The sequence below is a fragment of the Aedes albopictus genome, chromosome 2 (genome assembly GCF_035046485.1).
Source record: "Aedes albopictus strain Foshan chromosome 2, AalbF5, whole genome shotgun sequence".
In the NCBI taxonomy this organism is placed as follows: Eukaryota; Metazoa; Arthropoda; class Insecta; order Diptera; family Culicidae; genus Aedes; species Aedes albopictus.
In genome coordinates this window covers 229221562-229245402 of record NC_085137.1, presented here as the reverse complement: position 1 = coordinate 229245402, position 23841 = coordinate 229221562, and the positions used below count along the sequence as shown (strand labels likewise).

The following is a 23841-nucleotide window of genomic DNA, read 5'->3' as shown; positions in this document are numbered from 1 at the left end:
AGAAAACGCCTAAAAGTATGCAATTTCCATACTAAATATGTTATAACTTTCGAAAAGTACAATTTTATGCATAAATTTCATTATTTATATAACTTTTAATGGCAAAATCGGGTTTAGCGAATACTTGACAGCAAGAAACATTTATTCGAATATTCATTACATTTGCGATACTGCTACGGTGACATATGTTTGAAAGTGTCTTTGAAGTTCGCCCAACACGCAATTTCGAAAAATATCGAATTTCATACAGAAATATGTGTCCATATGGCTGTAAAACATGTAAACTCATCATTCAATAACTCTTGAGCCAGATGATGAACATTTTTAACAAATTGTTTTAAGTTTAAAGCGTTATTTTCAACAAATAAAAATAGTCCTCACGCTGATCAATTTCACCCCACTGATCAATTTCACCCGAAATCACGGTACGTAGAAAGTCCTGCAAGAATTCCTGGAGCAATCGTTGACAGAAGCAATACTTGAAAGGAATCGTAGGAGAAATCTCTGAAGAAAATCCGGGCATGATAAAAATCGAACAAGAATCCCAAAAAGAACTCCTGGGAAAATCGCTGATGGAATTCCACGAAAAATGCCCAAGAAATCCAGTAAAAAATCTGCAGAATTCAATGAAGAAATCTCCGGAATCTTTGAAGGAATCCATGTACCGTGCCATGCCCTAATACCGTGACCTTAAGGATGCTCTTCACTTCAAAGAGCCCTGTAAAAATCAATTATCCGTGTTTCTTGATTTTTCAAACGCTATATTATTGGTTATTCTGTGTATTATGTATAATAAATATAATTAATGGTATTCCAAATGTTGTTTATTGTTTATTAATTTCATCAACAGGCTGGGTGTAGCCCCAATGATGGTTAAGAAGTATGATACAATGACATGGTCAAGAAACTAATAATAAATAATAATACAGAGACAACATTCAACGAAACAAAACTTGGTCAGGAGTTGAAACTAAAGTAAATGCACAATCAGCGTCCGTCATTTCGCCCTGCGAAGAACGACGAAAACTTCCGGCGAAGAGTCTCACGGGAGAAGTGGAAATCAAACAACGAAGCTACTCTATTGAATACCCGCTGCAAGCCGCTGATCGCACCGTGTATCCCATAGTTCGTTCGACGTAGAGGCAGTCTCAGCATGAAACTATTTCGAAGCGATCTTGGCTGAACGTTTAAATCGATTTGCTCCAGAATCGCCCCACAATCGATTCGACCCTGGAGCGTATCAGCTACGGTCAGTGCTCTGGTTACATCTCGTCTCGAGTGGAGTAGTTGTAGATCAATCAGCTGACATCGGTTCTCGTAGCTCGGCAGGCGAAACGGGTCCCTCCAAGGTAGCCGGCGGAGTGCGAACCGAAGAAAGCGACGCTGAACGGATTCAATTCTTTCGGCGCCGTTATTGTAAGCAGGACTCCAGACAGCAGCGCAGTATTCAAGGGTGGAGCGCACAAGCGAGCAATACAGTGCTTTTAAGCAATAGATGTCGGAGAAATTCTTGGCGATCCTGAATATGAATCCTAGATTCCGAGACGCTTTGTCGATAATGAATGAAATGTGTTGCTTGAAAGTTAGCTGCGAGTCCAGTATAACACCCAGGTCCTTCACGTGAGTCACGCGCTCTATTGTCGTGCCAAGGAGACTATAGTCAAAGACGATTGGCTGCTTCTTAGGGGAGAACGTTATAACGGAACACTTGGCAGGATTTACTACCATTCTGTTCAGAGAACACCAATTAGCAAAATGATCCAGCTGATTTTGCAACTCAAGGCAATCGTGGAATGAGCGGATTTTCAGGAATATTTTGAGGTTATCGGCGTAAGAAAGTCGAGGCCCTTTGATGACAGCATGCACGTCGTTGAAGTAGATCAAGAAGATCAACGGTCCTAGATGGCTTCCTTGTGGTATTCCGGAAGTTGCGTCAAAGCTATCCGATCTGCTATCTCCTATCACTACCAACAAATGCCGGCCGGTGAGATATGAACGGAACCAGTTCAGAAGATAGCCGCCGACGCCAAGTCGGTCGAGCTTCGCAACTGCGATAGTGTGATTCAGCTTGTCGAAAGCGGCTGAGAGGTCGGTATAGATGACGTCTGTCTGAGCTTTATCGGATAAGCTGTTAGTTACATACGAAGTGAGGCACAGAAGATTGGTGGAAGTAGAGCGCCCGGAAGTGAACCCGTGTTGATCGTCGCTCAGAAGTTCAATGCGACAGCAGTGGTTCCATTATGACCAACTCAAAAAGCTTCGACACGGCACACAAAGACGTAATTCCGCGGTAATTATCGACGTCACGTTTACTTCCTTTTTTGTGCACTGGAAACATGTGTGAGAATTTCCAGCACGAAGGGAATGAACCGCTGGATAGTGATAGCTGAAACATAGAAATCCTCTACATAGAGATAAGCGGAAGTTACATATGTCGATTCGGCAACGCTGTTTATTTTGTTTACATCAGCTGCCAACACATGCTGCAAAGCTAGATGTTCAAACTTTGCGCGTGACTTCGTAGTGGTTCAAGTTGTTTTGTTTACATTTTCTAATTATGGTAGATTTTTTTTCAAAATTTTGAAAAAAAATAGCGGAGCAATCAATGAAATCTGAAATTTATTGCAAAGTGTTAAGCTAAACATATCGGCAGAACTGAAGCAAGAAGCAGCAATGAAAGTTTTTTCGAGAAGTGCAGCAACAAAAGTTTCGTCATAAGCATGAGCTTTTGAAAGCAGAATTAATGAAATTCTATCTTTTTACTAAACTTACATATACCGTTAATTTCTCGATATTAAAAATAAATAATTTTAATTTATTTAGTTCGGATTGCAATACCGTTCAATCGACACCTTACGAACGATCAGCCTGTTCATTTGGCTCACACTTTGACAGTTCTTTCTGCACGATTGGCTTACAATGGCCGCCTCCGCAGATCTCTATAATGTAGGATTACTACTGAAACACAATGTGGAGCGGAACTAACAGACAGTCGATATGCTTCTTAACAAATGTAGACGGTATACCGTCTGGTCCAGGGTTGTCACACGATTTAAGCTGAGTGGCGGCCCGGCGGATCATGCCATCGTCGATATCGATTACACTCAGTGAGTGGCCATTTAGTGGAACGTTGTTGGCTGCGATGGTAGCCTGACTATCGCTCACCGTCTCGTCGCTAAATACGCTTGCGAATTTTTGGGCAAAAAGCCGACAGATCTCGTCAGTGGTAGAGGCGGTTTGACCATTCAGCTGCATTGACGATGGCAGTCCAGATTCTTTGCGCTGTTCGTTCACGTATTTCCAGAAAGTCTTTGGGTGACTTTTCAGTTTGGTCTCAATACCTCGCTGGTACCGCTGGAAGGATAGCCGGCTGGCCCGTTGATATTCATGATTGAGCCTCACATAGTGGTTTCTAAGCGGAAGGGTCCGGTGTGTTGAGAATTTCCGCAGAGCTGCTCTCTTAGCAGACTTCATCTTTCGCAGTTGGCGGGTTTGCCATGGATGCCGAGGGTCTTGATGATGAATTTTCTTGGGTACGTGCCTCTCGATGACGTATGCCAAGACATGGGAAAAAGTTTGAGCGGCGGCTTCAACGTCACGAGGATCGAGAACATTTTCCCACTCAATACTGGATAGAACTTCTCCAATACTTCGATGATCGGCTTTCTGGAAGTTGTAGGATACGGTGGCGGGACGATCGAAGAACTTGAGGGGGTAATATTCCTCAAAGGCCAAAATCAATGAAGGATGATGAGGGACGTCTTTCACCAGAGCACACGGAGCCGTGGAAACGAACGGCGCTTTATCCCGGGCACTTACGAAGCACAGATCCAGAGTACGGCCATTTTCGTTGGTCGTGGAGTTGATTTGACTGAGCGTGGCAGCGCTATAGCTGTCCAGCCGGATGACAGCACTGGCGTGGATGGACGAATGTTCTGGATCTGGATAGAGAAAGCCACTGTGCGATGGTATCCATGAGATGCTGCTAAAATTGAAGTCGCCCAGGATGAAGACGTCGTCAATCGGAGAGGTAGACTCCATAACAGCGAAAACAGATTGACAGTGGGCTTCGATGAGTTCGTTGTCACGATTCCGATCAGGAAGAATGTACAACGAGCACAAAAACAATGTGCGGTCGCCCAGCTTCATGGATATCCAAACCTGTCGCATCGGAACACCTCATATTCCGATCCAAACACCTGATTGGAGAGCGTGCGGGAGTCTAGCCATGTCTCGGTTAAGACAACAATGTCGTAGCAAGCATCTGAAACGGCTAAACGGTAGTCCTCGATGCTTGAGTTCATTCCGCCGACGTTTTGGTAGTACACAGCGATGTCCCGTTTTATCATGGCGGTAGAATCTCGGTCAGCGGATCGACTGCAAATCGGACGGGATTCAGGAGACGGTATATACGATAGAAGATCATACTTGCCGATAACAGGGTTCCGGAAGACCCCGTCTTCCAACTCAAACGCAGGCCCGGGACAGCTGCTGGTCGCTGGCAGGAGGGGCACGACTGCGGTGAGTGGAATAGGGGCTTCCTTAGAGCAATCGGCAAATGTGCGTCCCGGGGTCCGTTCACCAGAGATGACATCAAGGTTGCATGATGGAAACCAGTCAAAAACCAGTTACTTCCATTTATTCCAGGCGATCGAGGAGAAGTTGAGTGTGAATCGGAGGTGCTGGAATTCGAATCGGCATCAGGTGGCGAATCTTGGCGATAACAATTATACTTGCCTTCAATAGCAAGTTGGGAGACCCCCAATCCACCTCTACACTCAGGACCAGGACGACTCCGATGAACGCTGGCTGCGGTAGGCGCGACTGAGTAAGAGGAACTAGGGGCTCCCAATATGCTTTCTATGGTGCGTCCTGGTGAAGAATTCTCCAGCGTCATGGGATGATTAGAAGACGTCGTCGGCGTGTCGTTGTAGGCTGGGCATGTGTCAATCTGGGTGGGGGAGAACTCATCACACGACGAAATACTAGGATTGAATTTATACTTGCCAAGGCAAGCTTGATGGAAGACCCCTTCTCTACCACCAAAATCAGGACCCAGACGACTGTGATGAGCGAAGGCAGCGGGAGGCGGGACTGAATTGGGGCGATCAGGGGCTTCCAAGAAGCTTTCTACGATGCGTCTGGGTTCCGTGATCGGCACGTCGGTTCTGGATTGCATATCACAAAGTGGAGCTACGATAAACGAGTTGTGACAGAGATTATTTGCCCTTAACATGTCAGGTCCATGGCAGGAGCGGGAATCGAAGCCGGCGATAAGAAAACTTCGTCGGAAGCCACGATTGTGGGTGTATTCGGACGAGGTAGCCACAAGTTTTTTGCAGAACGGTCCTCGAACTCACGGAACAGAATACCCTTTGGCCAGGTGTCTGTATTCAACGCCGACTCCAACTTTGTAGGAGATAAAACTCAAACGACTCGTGTCGGCTCCTTGCCGTATTAGCGGAATGACCTTGACTGAATCTACGCTCGGTAGACAATCCTTCACCATGTTTTCTACCGCATCTCGTTCAACGCTTGGATGGATACGAGAAAGGTAGATCCAAAGCAGCTCGACGGGTTCAGGAACGGTGACTACGCTGGAATCGGTCACGGCTTTAGTACCGCCAAGAAGTTGCTGATTCGTAGCTGCTTCATCATCGCGGCGTCTTTTCGAGGGCGGTTGCGTAGGAGTTTGACGGAAGAAGTTGCCGGCTTCTCTAGTCGGAGTCAAAGGATTAATGCGTTTCGATAATAGTGCGATTTGTTGTCCCTGTTTAGCCAATTGCTTTTTAATCTCGGTGTGCACGGACACTTGTTTTGCGGTGATTTCACTAATCGCGTCTCCCAGAGATGACACGGCAGACTTGAATTTCATCATCTTCATCAATTTCGCACAGTCGTCGCACATCCACAAAAGGTTCGAACATTCCTGAACAATTTTGACGAACGGCTTATTGAGCTTTGTAGGCGTCGTGGGCGTAGCCGTACATTTCAGATGAAACACCTTATCACAAAAAGCCATACAAGTGATGGAATCCTCCTCCTTGACGGGTCTCGCACAGTGATCGCAAGCAGAAGTCGACATATTCGACGATTCTATTTTGCAACACGTTTAGCAACTGCACGGTAGGGATGCTCTAACAGCGTTGTTTATCCGTGTGAGTAGAAAGTACGGTAGCCCAAAAAGTGCACAGAGGGTATGATGTCACAACGGCGTTAAAAACGGTGCACTGCAGACACAAGAGGCAATATTTTGCTCGAAGTGATTTCTCTATGTTAACACTCGCCACACGAAATCTTCCAATACACTGTTGTAGACGAGACGATTAACCACGGGAATACACAAAATTCGAATATATTAATCAAGCACAACACGGGAAAAAACGCGACTAAATGCCGAGCCGAAAAGTAAACAATCCGACAAAAAAACTGATACAGTGATCCTGTGTCCAATGTTTAAACCATTGTTAAAAACAAAATGGTAAAACATAGCATTGTGCCTAATACCGTGTATGTGACTCGCGTACATTGGTGGTCCTTTGAATCATCACTATATCAATCATACTAAGTTCATACTTAAAAGAATCTGTGCGTTAAACGTTGCCTAGAGGTTTGTACAATTGATTCATAAAGTAAAAAAACTATCAATAATATTTTCAGCTTGCAGTTTTAGCCGAAACACGGTATTTGGAACACAAAAGGAACCATGCCCTAATACCGTGTATTGGTACTTCGCACTCACATTTTGTGAATATTTTTAATTGCTTGTTTTTGTAAATATGTGCCAAATTTATTACGCCTAACTTAAGAAGGTTTAATATGCTAATGATTGAATTAGTTACTTAGTTAAAAAAATAATAATAGACATATATTAGACCTTCAGTGTCGCTGCAAATCATGTGACTAACATCTTGTAGGTGTGTGTCTTGGATGCGGTACCCAAAGTGTCAAATTTTCTTCATTTTCATCGCAGCAACACCTGCAGTGAACTGGTAACCTAGCTGGTTGCCAAAATATAACTTTTCATGTTCCTGGCCATCACTCGCGCATTCCTGTGTCTATTCAAATATTTGTGACAGACCCATCTGAAAATAATGGAGGCACTGAGATTGGAATCGATTATCTCAACAACACGGTCTTAAAACGGATTCCCAGTGGTTGTTCAAATCGGTAAAACTGAATGTGTGTGCGCGTTGCAAAACGATCACTCAGAAATAAAAGTATACACGGAATTACTATTATTTATGCATTTTGTATCCGCATCTCTCTCACTCTCTTTCTGTTTTCATGCTATCTGCCGTTTAGCCTGGGTTGAAGAGAAGTCTTTCGTCAACCCAGGCGAAGCACCAGATAGCATGAAAACAGAAAGAGAGTGAGAGAGATGCGGATACAAAATGCATAAATAATAGTAATTCCGTGTATACTTTTATTTCTGAGTGAATAGTTGTCTGTAAATCACCCAAAGGATTGCACCGATTCCATACTATGCCATTAGCAGTTTCACCAGTTATTTTACGCCATTAGATGAAAGTCATTAATCCAGTCTTATCAGCGGAAGAACAAACTACTTGCACGAGTCATTTTGTCAACAGTCAACAAAGCAAGAGAATAAAATATGGCCAGATCGTTGAAAATTGTTCTTACACCGGCCAAGCGTAAGTGATTCACACATTTTTCATATTCTGTTACATGAAAATGAAAACAAAAATTTGACACTTTAGGTACCGTTCAATGATGCTTTTGAAAATAAGGACTGCTTTGGTTCAAACATCTTCGTCACAGCCGTAGTATGGGGAAATAGCGCCTCTAGCATTCTATACTTGTACTTCTATTAAAATAATACACTTAATAAAATATTTGAGTTTTTTGTCAAATACACGGTATAAGGGCATGGCACGGTATGTTACGTTCTGTCTTTATTGTTTGTAGGTTGGATACAGAATGACTTTTAACCTAGGCTTGCTGTCAGCATACCAAAGTCATGGCTTGCTCTGCTACATCTTCCTCCTAGAAGATATCGTACGGGGCCAACCACGACGGAAGTCTTCTGTTGCGCGCAGGCTGTTCTCTGGCTACTTCCGAGGAACCTTGATCAGTCGGAAGATCTGCTTCAGCGGATTCATCCGTCAGGGACATAATTCTGGAGCTCGATTTGAATAGGTCGTATGTGCTTTTGTCGATTAAAAATTCGATCAGTTGGATTCGCTTATTATAGCGAAAACCGTTGAAATTGAGCAAAGTTGATACATACAGCAGAATCCTCACAAAACAGGCTTTCTGTTCCATCATTAAAAGTTTGCAAAATATCTGCCATATTGCTACAATGACTAAAATAAACTGATCGAATTTTATATCGACAAAAGCACATACGACCTATTCAAATCGAGCTCCAGAATTGATTGCTGTTCATCAGATTTAACGACATTCCCAACAAACATTTTTGCTGTATAAAAGTGGAACAAACTATTCTTAAGCAAACTTTAGCTTAAAAAACTGCTATTCAGCTAGTTCTGTTACTTGCGTTGTTTTCATCCAAATCGTCATTAGTATCCGGAGGAAGAATCGGTTGCATATCTTCATCGTTTGGTACTGCCTGGATCGTTGTAGCTGCGAATTCTTCAACCAGGATCTCCCAAGGCAGCTGAATTGATGTATCATTGTCTGCACGTGCACTATGGGCCAGAAATCAAAATTTCGCGACAAAATTCAAAAAAGTTGTTTTTTTTTTAAGTTCAATCAATTTCCATATTTGTATGATTGTTTGGGCTATTTTTGATTATATACCGACTGATTTTTTTGCTTTGTAACAAAATTGTATCGTTTTTCGTATGAAGAATCTTCTTATAAGCGAAAATTCTCGATTTTAACCAATATTAGGAAAAATTTGATTTGTGGTGATAAATGTGCCCAAAAAATATAACGCATACATTTCCTAAAAGTAAATTTAGTATATTCTGAATATTTGATGCACAAATTGCGATGCTTTTAAGTTTAAAAAAGAAATTTTACTATATTTACTCAAATATTACGGTTTATTTGCCAATGTGTTCAAAAAGTAGGAGTATTCGACCGTATTCGACATGCAACCGGTCTAGGATGCTAGTTTAGACACTTCTTTTTCGAATGCTACCGGACTTTTTTGCGGGAGAGCAAGTTAGAGTGATGTTGGAGCTTGCTTTAATTTTACAATATTTAACGCTGTGCTTCAATAATCATCCACTCTTGACATTACGACTCAATGACTATGGCTTGCGAAACAATATACATAGCAACAAACAACTTTCATTCTGGAAAGGTTTGTTTCATATATAAATGTAATTATAAGCTTTTAAATCAATACCACAGACTTACTCAATGTGCAAAGTTTCGGTATATAAATCCGTATGATCAATTAGAATTTTAAATTAACTCAACGTACATACATATGTACGGATGGATACATTATTAGTGTGTGAAATAAGGAACGAATCCACAGCTCAAGTGAGATTTTAACTCACGATTCTTATATGCTACACTAGTGCTTTACTGACTTAGCTACCAAGCCAATCAATGACACGGCATTTTAAATGTTATAAGGAAAATCAAATCTTTCCCCTAATCGCAAACATATGTACGAAGAGCGAACACAATTTGTTTATTGTTAAAATACTGGCTGCGAGTAATTTGGCCGAGTGTCATTTGGCTGGCCGCTTAGCCGAACGCCATTTGACCGAACGTAATTAGGCTGAACGTCATTTGGATGAACGCCGTTTGGCTGAAGAAGAAATGATCGTGGCACTGTTCTCCACGTCAGTATAACTCAAAATATTCGCCTATGATTAAAAGGAGGAAAACCCCCTGATTGACAGTTTCAACGCCAACTAATCCCTGAATTGTAAAACTAGAAAGAATAGTGAATGATTGGAGGAAGGAAGACGGAAAAGTTAATGATGAACATATTGGCAGCTAGAATGTGGATACACATAAAAAAAAAAAAAAATTGAAGAATGTGAAAAAGGGCCTCTGAATTAGTTTGAAACGCCGGGCATCTGAAACACCTGAGCAACAAATTTTTTTCACCAAAAACTTATCCATTTATACATAAATTGAGCTTATTAAAAATCATAATTGACCACACCAATTGATGTACCGAAACTTTGCACTTTGAGTAAGAGTGTTGTATTGATTTAAACGTCTACAATCACAGCAAAGATATCACAGTCTTACCTGCAACGAACCCTTACAGAATAATGGTAGTTTTTTCGCAAGCCATAAAGAGATTGCGTCGTAATGGTAAAAGTCTACCTTAGTGTGGATAGTTATTGAAGCACAGCGTAAAACATTGTAAAATTATCGCAAGCGCTAAAATCATTCTATCTTGGTTTCCCACAAATTCTCGCAAAAAAATCCGGCAGCTTCAGAAAAAGAAGTGTCAACTAGCTTCCTAGATCGGTTGCATGTCGAATACTACTGTTTTTTTTTTTTTTTTGAACAAATTGGCAAATAAACCGTAATATTTGAGTAAATAATGTAATATTTTAATTTAAACTTAAATGCATCGCAATTTGTGCATCAAAAATGCAAAATCTCGCAGTATCATATGGTGTATCCTGCCCTTCTAAGCATATCTGTCCCATGTTGTTTTGCATTTTTGCCGTGTTTTTCTCAGTAACAGAGCCATTTGAAGTTATTTTAATATTTTTCTCATTTTCTATCACAAATAAATATTCCACGATAACGTCAAGCATCTTTCTGACATTGATTTTAAGTTGTAACTTAAGTTAGGGCAGTGGGACGGGACAGTATGCGTAGAAAAACAACATGGTACAGATATGCTTAGAGCGGCAGTATCTACAGTGATCGATTTCTCTTCATCGATTGTCTCTTTGGATTATTCTGTGAAATACGACCAATATACGAATGATCTCTCGGTACGTTTCGGAGAAGGACAGCTAGAAATAGCATCTAAAACAATGAATAGAACGGAAAATGATTTGCAGGCCAAGTTATTAACCAAAGAGAAAATCGATGAAGAGAAATCAATCATTGTAGATACGCCCGTATGATACCAAGTGCGAGAAATGTACTAAATTTGTTGTTAAGAAATGTAGGTGTTATATTTATTGGGCACATTTTTCACCACACATTACATTTTTCTTAATACTGGTTAAAATCGAAAATTTTCGCTTATAAGAAGTTTCTCCATACAAAAAACGATACAATTTTGTTGCAAATAAAAAAAAATCAGTCGATATGCAATCAAACATAGCCCAAACAGTCATAGATATATGAAAATTGATTGATCTAAAGATAAAAACACCTTTTTTGAATTTTGTCGCGAAATTTTGATTTCTGGCCCATAGTGACGTGGTCGAAGCTGATTCGTGTGAGACTGGATTAGTCGCTGTCGTCTACCAAAGTCCAAGAGCACATTGTAGTTCACTGATCCTTTGCGTTCGATGATAACTCCGGGTTTCCATGATTTCTGATTGCCATGATGGTATTCAGCAAACACCATATCGTATCGTTGAAATTCACGGCCGAATTGCAGGAACAGAAATCAGTTTCTGGAAACTTTTAGTGACTACGCAGTCTTTATTATTTATTCTTAATTTGTAAAAAGTCCACGTAGGTTCACGAAGTGTTACCCAGTCATGTACCAAAAAACTAAAATCAGGACAGTTAAAGTTAGCCAAAACACCAGAGACAAAACGAGAACATTATTTTCCCCCTGATGAAGGCACCATCCCTAAGTGCCGAAACGTTGGGTAAACAATAAACCTGTTTTAAGAATAAAGACTGCGTAGCCACTAAAAGTTTCCAGTTAAAGTAACAGTCGTTCCTTTAAAAGCAGGAATCAGTTTCTTGAGCAAATCCAGAGTGCTCCTAACCGGTCTTCCCAGGAAAGCTTCTGCTGGAGACTTCATCTGGGGTGAGCTTTTGCTGGATGTTGATCGATACAGAGAAAGGAAGATTTGAAGATGTTCTGGAGTTGATGGTCTTCCTCCCTCAGCTGGTACGTTCTGTCTTTATTGTTTGAAGGTTGGATACAGAATGAATCTTAAAGGCTTCCCCAGACCAACGCGATTTTTGCCCGCGACGGCGATTTTTCGGGCGAAGGTTCATTGCATTTTCAAAAGCACAAGGCACTTTTATGCCCTACTAATGAGGTCTTTGATCACGGCAAAAGTTTTTTTTTTTGTCGAATGGGAATCCGTAAGAATCCGGAAGCAATCCCCAAGGAATCCCGCGAGGAATCAATAACTATTAAGGAATCCCTGATGGAATGCCGGAATATAGCCTGGCATCAATCCCGGGAAAAATCTCTAAAGGAAACCTAGGAAGCACCAATGAAGAAATCCCGGAAAGGGGCTGTCCATTAATTTAAGTAAAGGTTTATGGAGAGAGGGGGGGTTTGAGAAATCTTACGCGCTATACAAAACTTTTTGGGTTGTCATACAAAAAATCTTACAAGGGGGGAGGGGGTGTCGAAAAATCGTAAAAAATCCCTTACGTAATTTATGGACAGCCCCAAAGATTGTGATGGTGATGATGATTGTGTACCCTCCACCAGTGCACAATGGGTCCAGAGCCGCATTTACGAAGACAAAAATGTTTGTGCCTAAACCTTAATTTTTAGATACACGATGTCTTTGGGAAAGTTTCTTCACATTTTTCGAGCTTTTTTCTAATCATTGTGAAATTAGCGTGGTCCCTCTAGTTTAGCTGATCCATATATCTGCTTTTTAATAGTTTTATGTACGCTTACAAAATGTTCTGCAAAGTTGTAAAAGAACTTATTTGGAACAAGTTTCACGAAGAAACCATTATTGTATCTCTGATGGTACCCAACTTATAATTTTTTTAAAAGAATCCTGTTAGGGTGATCCATGAAATTCAGTTTTCTTGCAATAACTTTTAAACCATTCGTTTCTCGTAAAAACGTTGTTCCGAGCACTTTTAGAACTATCAATGACGCATTTTTTTTTTTCAAATAGCTCAATGCTCTATCTCTCATAGTTGAAAAAAATATTGGCTTTTTTCTTCAAAAAATCACTTTTTTTCAAAAAGTCATATCTCAAAAAGGAGCAAAAGGATTTTCAATCACCGAATTGCGTTGAAAAGATCGTACTCTGTTCTATTGATGGTGAAAAAATTGTGAGTACCTTTTTTTGTTAGAAGCTTTTTATTGAATTTAAAAAATACGATTTTTATCATAGAAAATCAGTTGTAACTCTTAAAATTGATGAGATACAAACTTGGCGTCTTCGACAATATTGTGAGTTTTTGGATGCTCTGAAATTGCTCAGAACAAAGTATAGCGAAAAAATCAACGCATAAAATTATATTGAATAGAAACGGATTTTCATATGGAAAACGAAACAATTCAAGCAAATTTAACTCGTCTTTGCTAGATAGATCAAAGTAGCTCGATGAATGGTCATCCATTTCATTTTAGAATCAATGTTTATTTATACTGACATTACCATTAAGGCACAATATTGGTAAGATATTGTAAACTATGTAACTTTGAAAGGCTTTTACGTTAACATCAACATTTACCAGTGATTCACATTTTCGCTATCCCTGAACTAAAGATATAAAATTAAAATTTAATTGATGGAAATAAGCTCAAAACCACTTTTTAAGTTGAGCCCGTTGACGGAATGCAATATAAACAAATTTAAACTTTTTTGACATGGTTACTACGATCTATCTAACAAAGACGATTTGAATTTTCTCGAAATGTTTTGTTTTCCATATGAAAATCCGTTTTTATTCAATAAAATTTTATGCATTGATTTTTTCGCTATACTTTGTTCTGAGCACTTTCAGAGCATTCAAAAACTCACAATATTGTCGAAGACACCGAGTTTCTATCTCATCGATTTGAGGAGTTACAACTGATTTTCTATGTAAAAACCCGTATTTTTAAAATTCAATAAAAAGCTTCTAACAAAAAAGGTACTCACAACTTTTTCACCATCAATAGAACAGAGTACAATCTTTCCAACGCAATTCGGCGATTGAAAATCCATTCGCTCCTTTTTGAGATATGACTTTTAGAAGAAAAGTGATTTTTTTAAGAAAAAAGCCAATATCTTTTTAACTATGAGAGATAGAACATTGAGTTTTTTGAAAAAAATATGCGTCATTGATAGTTCTAAAAGTGCTCGGAACAATGTTTTTACGAGAAACGAATGGTTTAAAAGTTATTGCAAGAAAACTGAATTTCATGTATCACCCTAACATGATTCTTTTAAAAAATTATAAGTTGGGAACCATAAGAGATACTGTGGTAGTTTCGATGCCATCGAGTAGGCGGTGTGGTTGTGATGGCTCATATTACACAAGCTGTCAACAAGAATGGATGTGAAAACTCCACATTGGTGACGAGGATGGGATTCAGGACGGATCCATTGGCCGTGTTAGACGGAAGAAGTGCTGCAGCAGATGATGAAAAGGTTAAGCCATGTTTCCTGCTGAAGACTTTGAACATCCGAATCATCTGTTGAAGCTTGCCTACAAGATTAAGTTCTTTTCCTGCACTTGCCGAAATACGCTTCAAGTTACAGTACCACAAGCTTCTCTTTGGCAAGACTGGAGTTGCTATAAAGAAAATCCGGAAGAAACTGATCCTTACCTCGTTTTCTGGCCCCAGGAAGGAAGATCGTTACATCATCGGTAAAAAGGAGAAAGTTTGGTAATTATATATACTGTCTGATTCCCGACGGATAGCATCTGATCGGGTCACACGCTCAGAAAACCGTTCTGATAAACGTGAACAAACAAACGCAAATATGAGAACAAGCAAATATACACCGTGAACTGGAACTAGTTCCAGCTGTCAATATGGGCGTTCTAGAAAACGTGAAATCTAGTTCACGGTGTACATTTCTTATTGTTGTTATCGTTGCTATGCATAGTTCCCGTTTGTTCCCGTTGCCGTGATTGGGAGTTCACGTATATCGGAACGGATTTTTTTGCGTGCAGACAAAACAAAAACTTGCCCTGAAGTAGCAAAGGGATATAAATCCGGCCAGTATAGCCGGGAATGTAAAAACAAAAGTTGCCGTAGCAACGGATACGATCCGTTGGGGCTAGAATTAAAATGCTCACCTCAAAAGGGAGCTACCGTAGCGGCAGATACGATCTGTCGGGTCCGGTTGTTGTCAGAAAAGAAGCTCGCCTTAGTAGGGAGCTGCTGAAGCGACGGATTCGATCTGTCGGGTCCAGCGACAAATTGCTCACCTTAGAAGGGAGCAACCGTAGCGGCAGTTTCGAGCTGTCGGGTCCGGTGGTTGGTTAAAAAAACAGATAGGAGTTGCTGAAACAACGGACTCGATCTGTCGAGTCCACGAGAATTGCTGGTATTATAAGGCAACAACTGAAGTGGCAGTTTCATGCTATCAGATCCGGTAATTGTAAAAATGTAACAAATCTTATCTGCCCTGTTTAGAAAACATTGTAATGATATTGATTACAGTAAATGCATAGATCAAAATCGCTGTGCTCTACGCTGTAGTTCATTGCTGAGTTACGTGGCAATGCTAAACCGGCTAAACCAAATGATAACGAGGATAAATTATCAAAAACGCATGATATTGTGGAACGTGCGGTACAACAATGGCAACTTAAGGCTAAACTAATGATCCAATTCGTAATTAACTGAATCATTCTTCTTCATTAAGTGCAGAATAAAAAAAACTGATTTTCGGCAAATAAAGAGAGAACAAATGAGCATTTTGACCGAACAAGAAAATAATTTCAAACTAATAAAATAAAATAAATGTTTCTCTGTAAGAATACTTATAAAAAAAATAAGAGTTCCGCATCTTTGATATCTGTAGCAGCCAAGGCTAGAACGATATAGCTGTCACTGCTGAACTTGACCAAATATCAACGGTGTAAGACGTTCTTGTAGAGCACTATGAAACATCGAAGCCCAACATGAAAGAAAAGAAGATGTGGTAGTTTCGATGCCATCGAGTAGGCGGTGTGGTTGTGATGGCTCATATTACACAAGCTGTCAACAAGAATGGATGTGAAAACTCCACAGATACAATAATGGTTTCTTCGGCAAACTTGCTCCAAATAAGTTCTTTTACAACTTTGCGGAACATTTTGTAAGCGTACATAAAACTATTAAAAAGCAGATACAGTGGTTTTTCGATTTTATCACGGTCAAAAAAAATTTTACCGTGAAATTAGCGAAACCGTGAATTTGGCGAAATGAAAAATAATTGTAAATTTTGTGTTAAGAATTGATGAACTGCAATATTTTTGAAGTGTTTTTCACATTTTCAACTGTTTTAATAATCTGCTAATGCTTGTATTACTGTAGCGCTGTCCTTGAACTACGTAGGCTCATTTTGGACCATCTCAAACGCCTCTATCCACCTCGTAGAATTTTGTCCTTACAAAATTTAAAAAATTAATGGACTGTAGATCCTTGTCTGGCCAGATCACCCTCCAGCTCATCAACGTAGTTTATGGCAGGGTTCACCGTGCTTTGAAGACCATAGTTGTCAGGAAATTGTATGCCATTTTGATTTAAGACCACGCACAAGATCAATACAATTCAAGAAGTACTTTGTAGTAAATTATTCAAAGTCACTTCTATATAGCTGTGAGAAATAATTAGACAATTTAACAAATTAAGTAAAATATGTTTCAATGGACGAAGTAATGGAAACTAACTTATCCCCCGACACGAATGCCTATTAGGGTAAAGTGTCGTAAATAATAATAAAATAATAAATAATAATAATAAAATAATAAATAATAATAATAAAATAATTGTAATCATTTAATAAATGACAAATTCAATAATCTATCTTATCGTAGTTGCATAAAGTTTTTTCTCAAATTTATTTAGGATAATTGGTTACATATTTATCATTTTCATTTTTCATGAAATGGGAAACGTGTAATGACTGCACATCGGTAGGTTTTTATTTTAGAAAAATCGAGAAAAATATATTTTGTACGAAGATAAGCACAGTAGTGGAATTGAAAGGCATTAGCTCGTCCTTTGTGTTTTTCTTAAAAAGTTCATTTTTTGCAAATGTGAAGTAATAGTGAAGTGTTCTTTAAATTTTAACTAGTGTTTTTAGTACATTTTTATGTTATGTGCTATTTTATATCAATTTCGCAATGATTTAGAAAAAGCGTGATAAAAGCGAGAGTGAATTTGGCGAGTAGTGAATAAAATGACTAGTGATAAAACCGAAACGCCACTGTATATGGATCAGCTAAACTAGAGGGACCACCCTAATTTCACAATGATGAGAAAAAAGGTCGAAAAATATGAAGAAACTTTCCCAAAGACATCATGTATCTAAAACTCAAGGTTTAGGCACAAACATTTTTGTCTTCGTAAATGCGGCTCTGGACCCATTGTGCAGTGCAAGGATTACCTGTGGCTGCAGAGTCATACTGGAACGGAATGATCTACCTGATTCAAAAAAGAAATCCTGGGGGAAATGGCGGAAGGAATCCAGGGAAAATGTCAGGAAGAAATACCAGAAGAATACCAGGAAAAGTTAGTGAAGAAATTCCAGGAGGAATCTCTGATCCTATGGCAATGGTACTAGTGTAAAGAGAAGTCTGGGGAGTCCTGTGAGAAATCAATGGAAGAATCCCGAGTGGAATCCTCGGAAGAATTTGTATATCCGTGATATAAATTACGTTTACTGTAATATTTTTTTTAACTGGAAATCTTTTTCAGAAATAAGACCCAAGTTATACTTTTGAACGGCTTTGTTGAAGACGCCATCTTTATATCTTTTCACTGAGTCGTGAATTAGACAATGTCATTTTTTTTACCTTAATGCCACTTAATCGATTTCTCACTAATAACACAGATTCGTAGGAAAATCTGGGAACTGGGATAAGAGAACTGACGTGCAAGTTCATGAAGTACGTTTGTGTAAAGCTTTGCAAGTATTATTCTGTAATAATCAGCATTGCGGCCACTACGCAGCGCTGCCACATTTCCAACCGTGGAACACTGAGAAAAATTCCTACACAGTGTTTGAGTTGGTCTTACTAAGGCATCGTTAAATCTTTTGTTTTCCTACTCATTTTCAGCTAATAAAACTCATTTCCAATGAGTTGTTTCACTTTTAACGGAAACTGAGTAAGAAAACAAAAGATTTTTAGATTTCTGAGTTGAACCACCTCAGTAACTAAATATTAATTTTTCTCGGTGTACAATTCTGTTGTTGTTTTATCTTTTAACGTGCACCCTAGTAACGTAATTCCCAGTAGTTCCACCAAAAGAATGTGTTAGTTTTACTTGGAAAACAATAATTTTTTTAACTCATTTCTTCTTACAGTTTAATTTCCTTTCAGAAAGTTATAGAGGTAGTTTTTATGACCCTAGAGTTGAGCTTATATTCCTCCACTGGCACTTGTTTGATTACTAGCCGCCCCTAAGGTTTACCCTGTTGTGGGCCGCTCATAGCCTTCCCTAAACTAATCTATCGATCTTTGAGTATGAGGGGGGGAGTATGAGTAAGCCTGGCTTACCGGTTAAGCCGAAGTGAAGAAATCGACCCTAAGCGTATTCTATTCTTCTTCAAGTACGTGTTACCAAGCATTCAGAATGTCAATACGCGGTATGAATTTTCTCTATAAATAAATAACCGTTGCTTTTCCGCACACTATATCTGTTCCTTTTATTCTCATTAAATAAACTTGAAGTACCCATTATTTTTTTTTTATCTTGTCGATCACTGTTAGACAGAATCTAAATTCATCAACATGCTGTGCAGTCAAGTGTTTGACTGTGAATAAATTAGGGAACAACTGCTAGTACCTTCATAGAATGAATACTTGAAAATAAATAACAGCTTATTTGTCTTAAACTCCTGTAGTACTATTACTTAATGTGAAACTGTAAAAACATTCAACGGTCTAATAGAGAGATACAAATTGTAGATCAATTGCATGTACTTAGAGTACAATACCACTTCATAATGAAGTAAAAACGAAATCAGCAGCATAGCAGTGTGCTTCTTTAGACGGAGATTAATTAGTTTCAACTGTCAGGCGTTCCCAAACTAGCTTTGGAGTGGCACAGCACTAAATGGAGCGAGTACATACCTACCTACTAGCCTCTCGATAGATTGATTACCCCTAAGGTGGTGAACGCCAAGCGGAAATAAATTGGAAACTTAAAATACATTACATTGTCTTCTGTCGCTACACTCAACCGAAGTGGCTTTACAGTATAGCAGCATGTTCGTGTGAGTGTGCAACTAGAACAGGATCCGAAATCCTTATTCCGAACGGGGAGTGAGATTATTCTTTGTCGGTTCGAGCAATTCTTCGACAATACGGTCGATCATGTCCCGTAGGGTTGTCCTCGATGCGTTCCAGTCCCTGTAACGAGTTCAATGCATTAGTAGTTCGTTTGAATTACTATGCCTAGTAGGCATAGTAGTAGTGTAATAGTAGTAGTAGGCATAGTAGTAATGTAGTACCTAGTAGGTAATGATTATAACACTGGTCGACAGTGGATCACGCACTTTGACCACTTTTTCCATTTCTGATGGATTTTGGCCCGCTGATTCCGAATCTGACTTCGGAAATTGCTGTAACACGTACAGTTTTTGAGAAAAATAGTTTTTTTTTCACAAAACTTCATATTTTCATAAAAAATAAACTATTGTCTTTATATTATTATTTTTTAATCTGCTCATCTCAACCAATATTTATATTCGATAGATTTTGATCCACTGAGTTAGAATCTGTCCTTAGAATTTCAGAAACACGTACAGTTTTTGAGAAAAAAGGGGTTTTATTCACAAAATTTTATATTTTCAGAGAAAATAAAATTATTGTCTTTTTAAATTTGAAGTACTCATCTTAACCAATATTTTTATTAAATAGATTTTGATCCACTAATTCGTAATCTGACCTAAGAATTACTGTAACACGTGAAAAGGGATTTTTATTCACAAAATTTTATATTTCCATAGAAAATAAAATATTGTCTTTATAGTTTTATTTTTTATCTGCTCATCTTAACCAATATTCATATTCAATAGATTCTCGTATACTGATTCGGAATCTGACTTCAGAAATCTGAAACGCATACAGTTTTTGAGCGAAATAGGGTTTTATTCACAAAATTTCATTTTTTTTCTTAAAAAAGTGAAATATTGTCTCTATAATTTAAATTTTTCTCTGCTCATCATAAACAATAATTACTTTTATTGGATTTTGATCCATTGATTCGTAATCTGACATAAAAATTTGAGTAAAACGTATTTTTTTGAGAAAAAATGGGTATAATTCACAAATTTTCATATTTTCATAAAAAATGAAATATTGTCTTTATAATTTTATTTCTATTTATTTATTTATTTTATTTTATTTATTGGTTTTTGAATCACTGATTCGTAATCTGACATAAGAATTTGTGTAACACGTAAACTTTATAAGCAAAATAGGGTTTTATTCACAAAATTTCATATTTTCATTGAAAATAAAATATTGTCTTTATAAATTTAAATCACTGATTCAGAATGTGACTTAAGAATTTGTGTAACACGTACAATTTTTGAGAAAAATGGAATTTTATTTATAAAATTTCATAGAAAATAAACTATTGTCCTTACAATTTCAATCTTTTTATTTGCTGATCTTAAACAATATTTATATTCAATACATTTTTATTTACTGATTCGGAAACTAACCTAAGAATTTTTGTAACACGTTAAATTTTTGAGGAAAAAATGGGGTTTAATTCGCAAAATTTTATGTTTTCATAAAAATAAAATACTGTGTTGTTAATATCATTTTTTTTATCTACTAATCATAACCAATATTTATATTCAAACGATTTTGATCCACTGATTCGGAATCTGATCTAAGATTTTGTGTAACACGTACAGTTTTTGGACTGAGTTCACGAATTAACGCGGTACGTATCCCCGGCGTGAAAAAAAACCTGACTGTGCAAATACATAAGGACAATTCGCTGAATTCTTATCATACTGTATAATTTCTGTAGCACGTACAGATTTCGAGAAAAATAGAATTATATTTACAAGATCACATATGGTCATTGAAAATAAAATATTGCCTTTATTTTTTTAATCTACTGCTCATAGAAACAAAAAATCATATAAAATATTATTTGATAAGCTGATTTAGAATTTTTGCTCAGAAACTCTGCAAAACGTACAGTTTTTGTGTAAAACAGGTAAAACACATTTTTTACATGAAAAAAATAAGTTTATGAAAAAAATAATTTTTACATAAGAATGTGAAATTTTGTTGATAAAACCCAACTTGAAAAAAACATGAATTTGTTACAGCAATTCTAAGGTAAGAATAAGGAATAAGTGGATACATTAAATACAATCTATTACGATCTAGTAAAAAGCTGTCCATTAATGACGTAGGGGTTTATGGAGGGAGGAGAGTTTGCGAAATCTTTCGCGCCATACAAATAAAAAGTGGGTTCTCATACAAAAAACTGAACGTGATACAGAAATTCTGAAGTTAGATTTCGAATAAGCAGATTGAAATTTATTACTTATAAATATTTGTTTTGATGATTCTATGAAAATACTGAATTTTGTGAATAAAACCCTATTTTTCTCAAAAAATTTAAATGTTACAGAAATTCTTAGGTCAGTTTCCGAATCAGTGGACTAAAATCTATTAAGTATAAATATTGGTTAAGATGAGTAGATAAAAAAAAATAAAATTATAGAGACCATATTTTATTTTCTTTAAAAATATGAAATTTTGTAAATAAAACCCCATTGTTCTCAAAACCTGTACGTGTTCCTGAAATTTTTAGGTCAGATTCTGAATCAGTGGATCAAAACCTTTTGAATATAGATATTAGTTATGATGAGCAGATAAAAAATCTAAAATTATAAAATCTTTATTTTATTTCACAAAATGTCATGTGTTACAGAAGTTTTAAGGTTAGTTTCCGAATCGGTGGATGACAATCTATTAAATATAAATATTGATTAAGATGAGCATATAAAAAACATAAAATTATGAAGACAATAGTTTATTTCCTACGAAAATATGAATTGCATGAATAAAACTCCATTTTTTTTTTCAAAAATTTCACGTGTTACTGAAATGTTTTGTTCAGATTCTGAATCAGTGGATCAAAATCTATTGAAAATAAAAATTTATTATGATCAGCAGATGAAATAAAATATAATTATAAAGACAATATTTTATTTTCCATGAAAATATGAAATATGGTGAATAATTCCTTATTTTCTCAAAATTTTACTTGTTATTGAAATTCTTAGGTTAGATTCTGAATCAGTGGATCAAAATTTATTGAGTATAACTATTGGTTATGATGAGCAGATGAAAAATTATAAAGACAAGATTTTGTTTTGCATGAAAATATGATATTTTGTGAATAAAACCCTATTTTTCTCGAAAAAATTACGTGTTACAGAAATTCTTAGGACAGATTCTGAGTCAGTATATGAAAATCTAATAAATATTAATATTGCTTAAGATAAGCAGATAAAAAAAATAAAAATATAAAGACAATAGTTCATTGAAAATAGAAAATATAAAATTTTGTGAATAAAACCGTATTTTCTTAAAAATTTTACGTGTTACTGAAATTCTTAGGTCAGATTAAGTATCAGTGGATCAAAATCTTTTGAATATAAACATTAGTTATAATGAACAGATGAAAAATTTAAAATTAAAATGCCAATTTTATTTTTTATGACATATTAAATTTTGTGAATAAAATCCTATTTTTCTCAAAAACTGTACGTGTTACAGAAATTTCGAAGTCAGATTCGAAATCAGCGAGCCAAATTCCATTAGAAATGGAACAAATGGTCAAAGTACGTGAAAAAAGTTTCAATTTTGTCGACTAGTGTTATATTTAGAGACGAATGCCCCTTCAGGGTAAAGTCTCTATAAACAAAAAAAAAATGATTATATTGCTTTTCCTTAAAGTTTAACCAAGACATATTTTTTATCTGTATTGATGAGATTTTTAGCCCTGGGCTAATTCATTTCGGGACCCACGCTTTACTTCCCTTCCGAAAGAAGAACTCACAGGTCCTCGGCGTGATAGTCAAGTGTTCTAACCATCACACCAGGTCCGCTCCTAGGACATTTTTAACACATAGGGTGGGGCGGGACAAGATGGGTCACCTAAGGATGAATCTTCATAACTTTGTAAATACAAATATTATTGGTTTGTATTCATCCTCTACTCTTTAATACACTAATTAACTATGCTAAAAGTCGATAAAAAAGTTCATTACATAGGGTGGGGCGGGGCAAGATGGGTCACCTAAGGATGGATCGCCATAATTTTGTAAATACAAATCGTATTGGTTTGTATTCGTCCGCTACTCTTTAATACACTAGTTAGCTATGCTAAAAGTCGATAAAAAGTTCATTAAATACAAAATATGATGTTAAACAAGCTGTTTTAAAAAGTCATCGATTTTGCGCTGTGAAAAAAGTGCGGGGCAAGATGGGTCACCTTTTAAGTAATTCACATTTTCTCAACGAAAAACGTCAAAATATAAGATTCGTTCCGCATTCATATATGCTCCATATCCATACTGAGTAAACAAGAGCTACTAGTAAACATTTTATAAATTTATTTGGAATATAAAAAACTTTATGATTTGAGTGATCCTAAGCCGACTTGAAAATCGATGTTTTCACAAAAAAATTATCATAATTTTATGTTATAATTTTGAGCGTTCATTCCGCGTGATTGAAGTTATTTATGAGATAGTCTAGTAATAAAAAATAAAAAACTTTTGAATGCTCCAAAAATACGTTCAAAATTGAAGGTGACCCATCTTGCCTCGCGGCCGTTTATAT

The 23841-nt window shown here is 37.2% G+C and overlaps 1 protein-coding gene and 1 long non-coding RNA gene across 3 annotated transcripts in view; one reads left to right on the top strand and one right to left on the bottom strand.

Annotated features, from left to right (window-relative positions):
- LOC134287952 (uncharacterized) overlaps positions 1-23841 on the top strand; it is a 746963-nt gene that overhangs the window by 279148 nt on the left and 443974 nt on the right. The window lies entirely within an intron of this gene.
- LOC109432867 (phosphopentomutase) overlaps positions 18637-23841 on the bottom strand; it is a 132244-nt gene continuing 127039 nt past the window's right edge. For both annotated transcript variants that reach the window (XM_062851269.1, XM_029856613.2), the window contains one exon: positions 18637-19368. In XM_062851269.1, the coding sequence (XP_062707253.1) occupies positions 19266-19368 (103 nt within the window). In that variant the 3' untranslated portion in view covers positions 18637-19265. The remainder of the gene's footprint in view (positions 19369-23841) is intronic.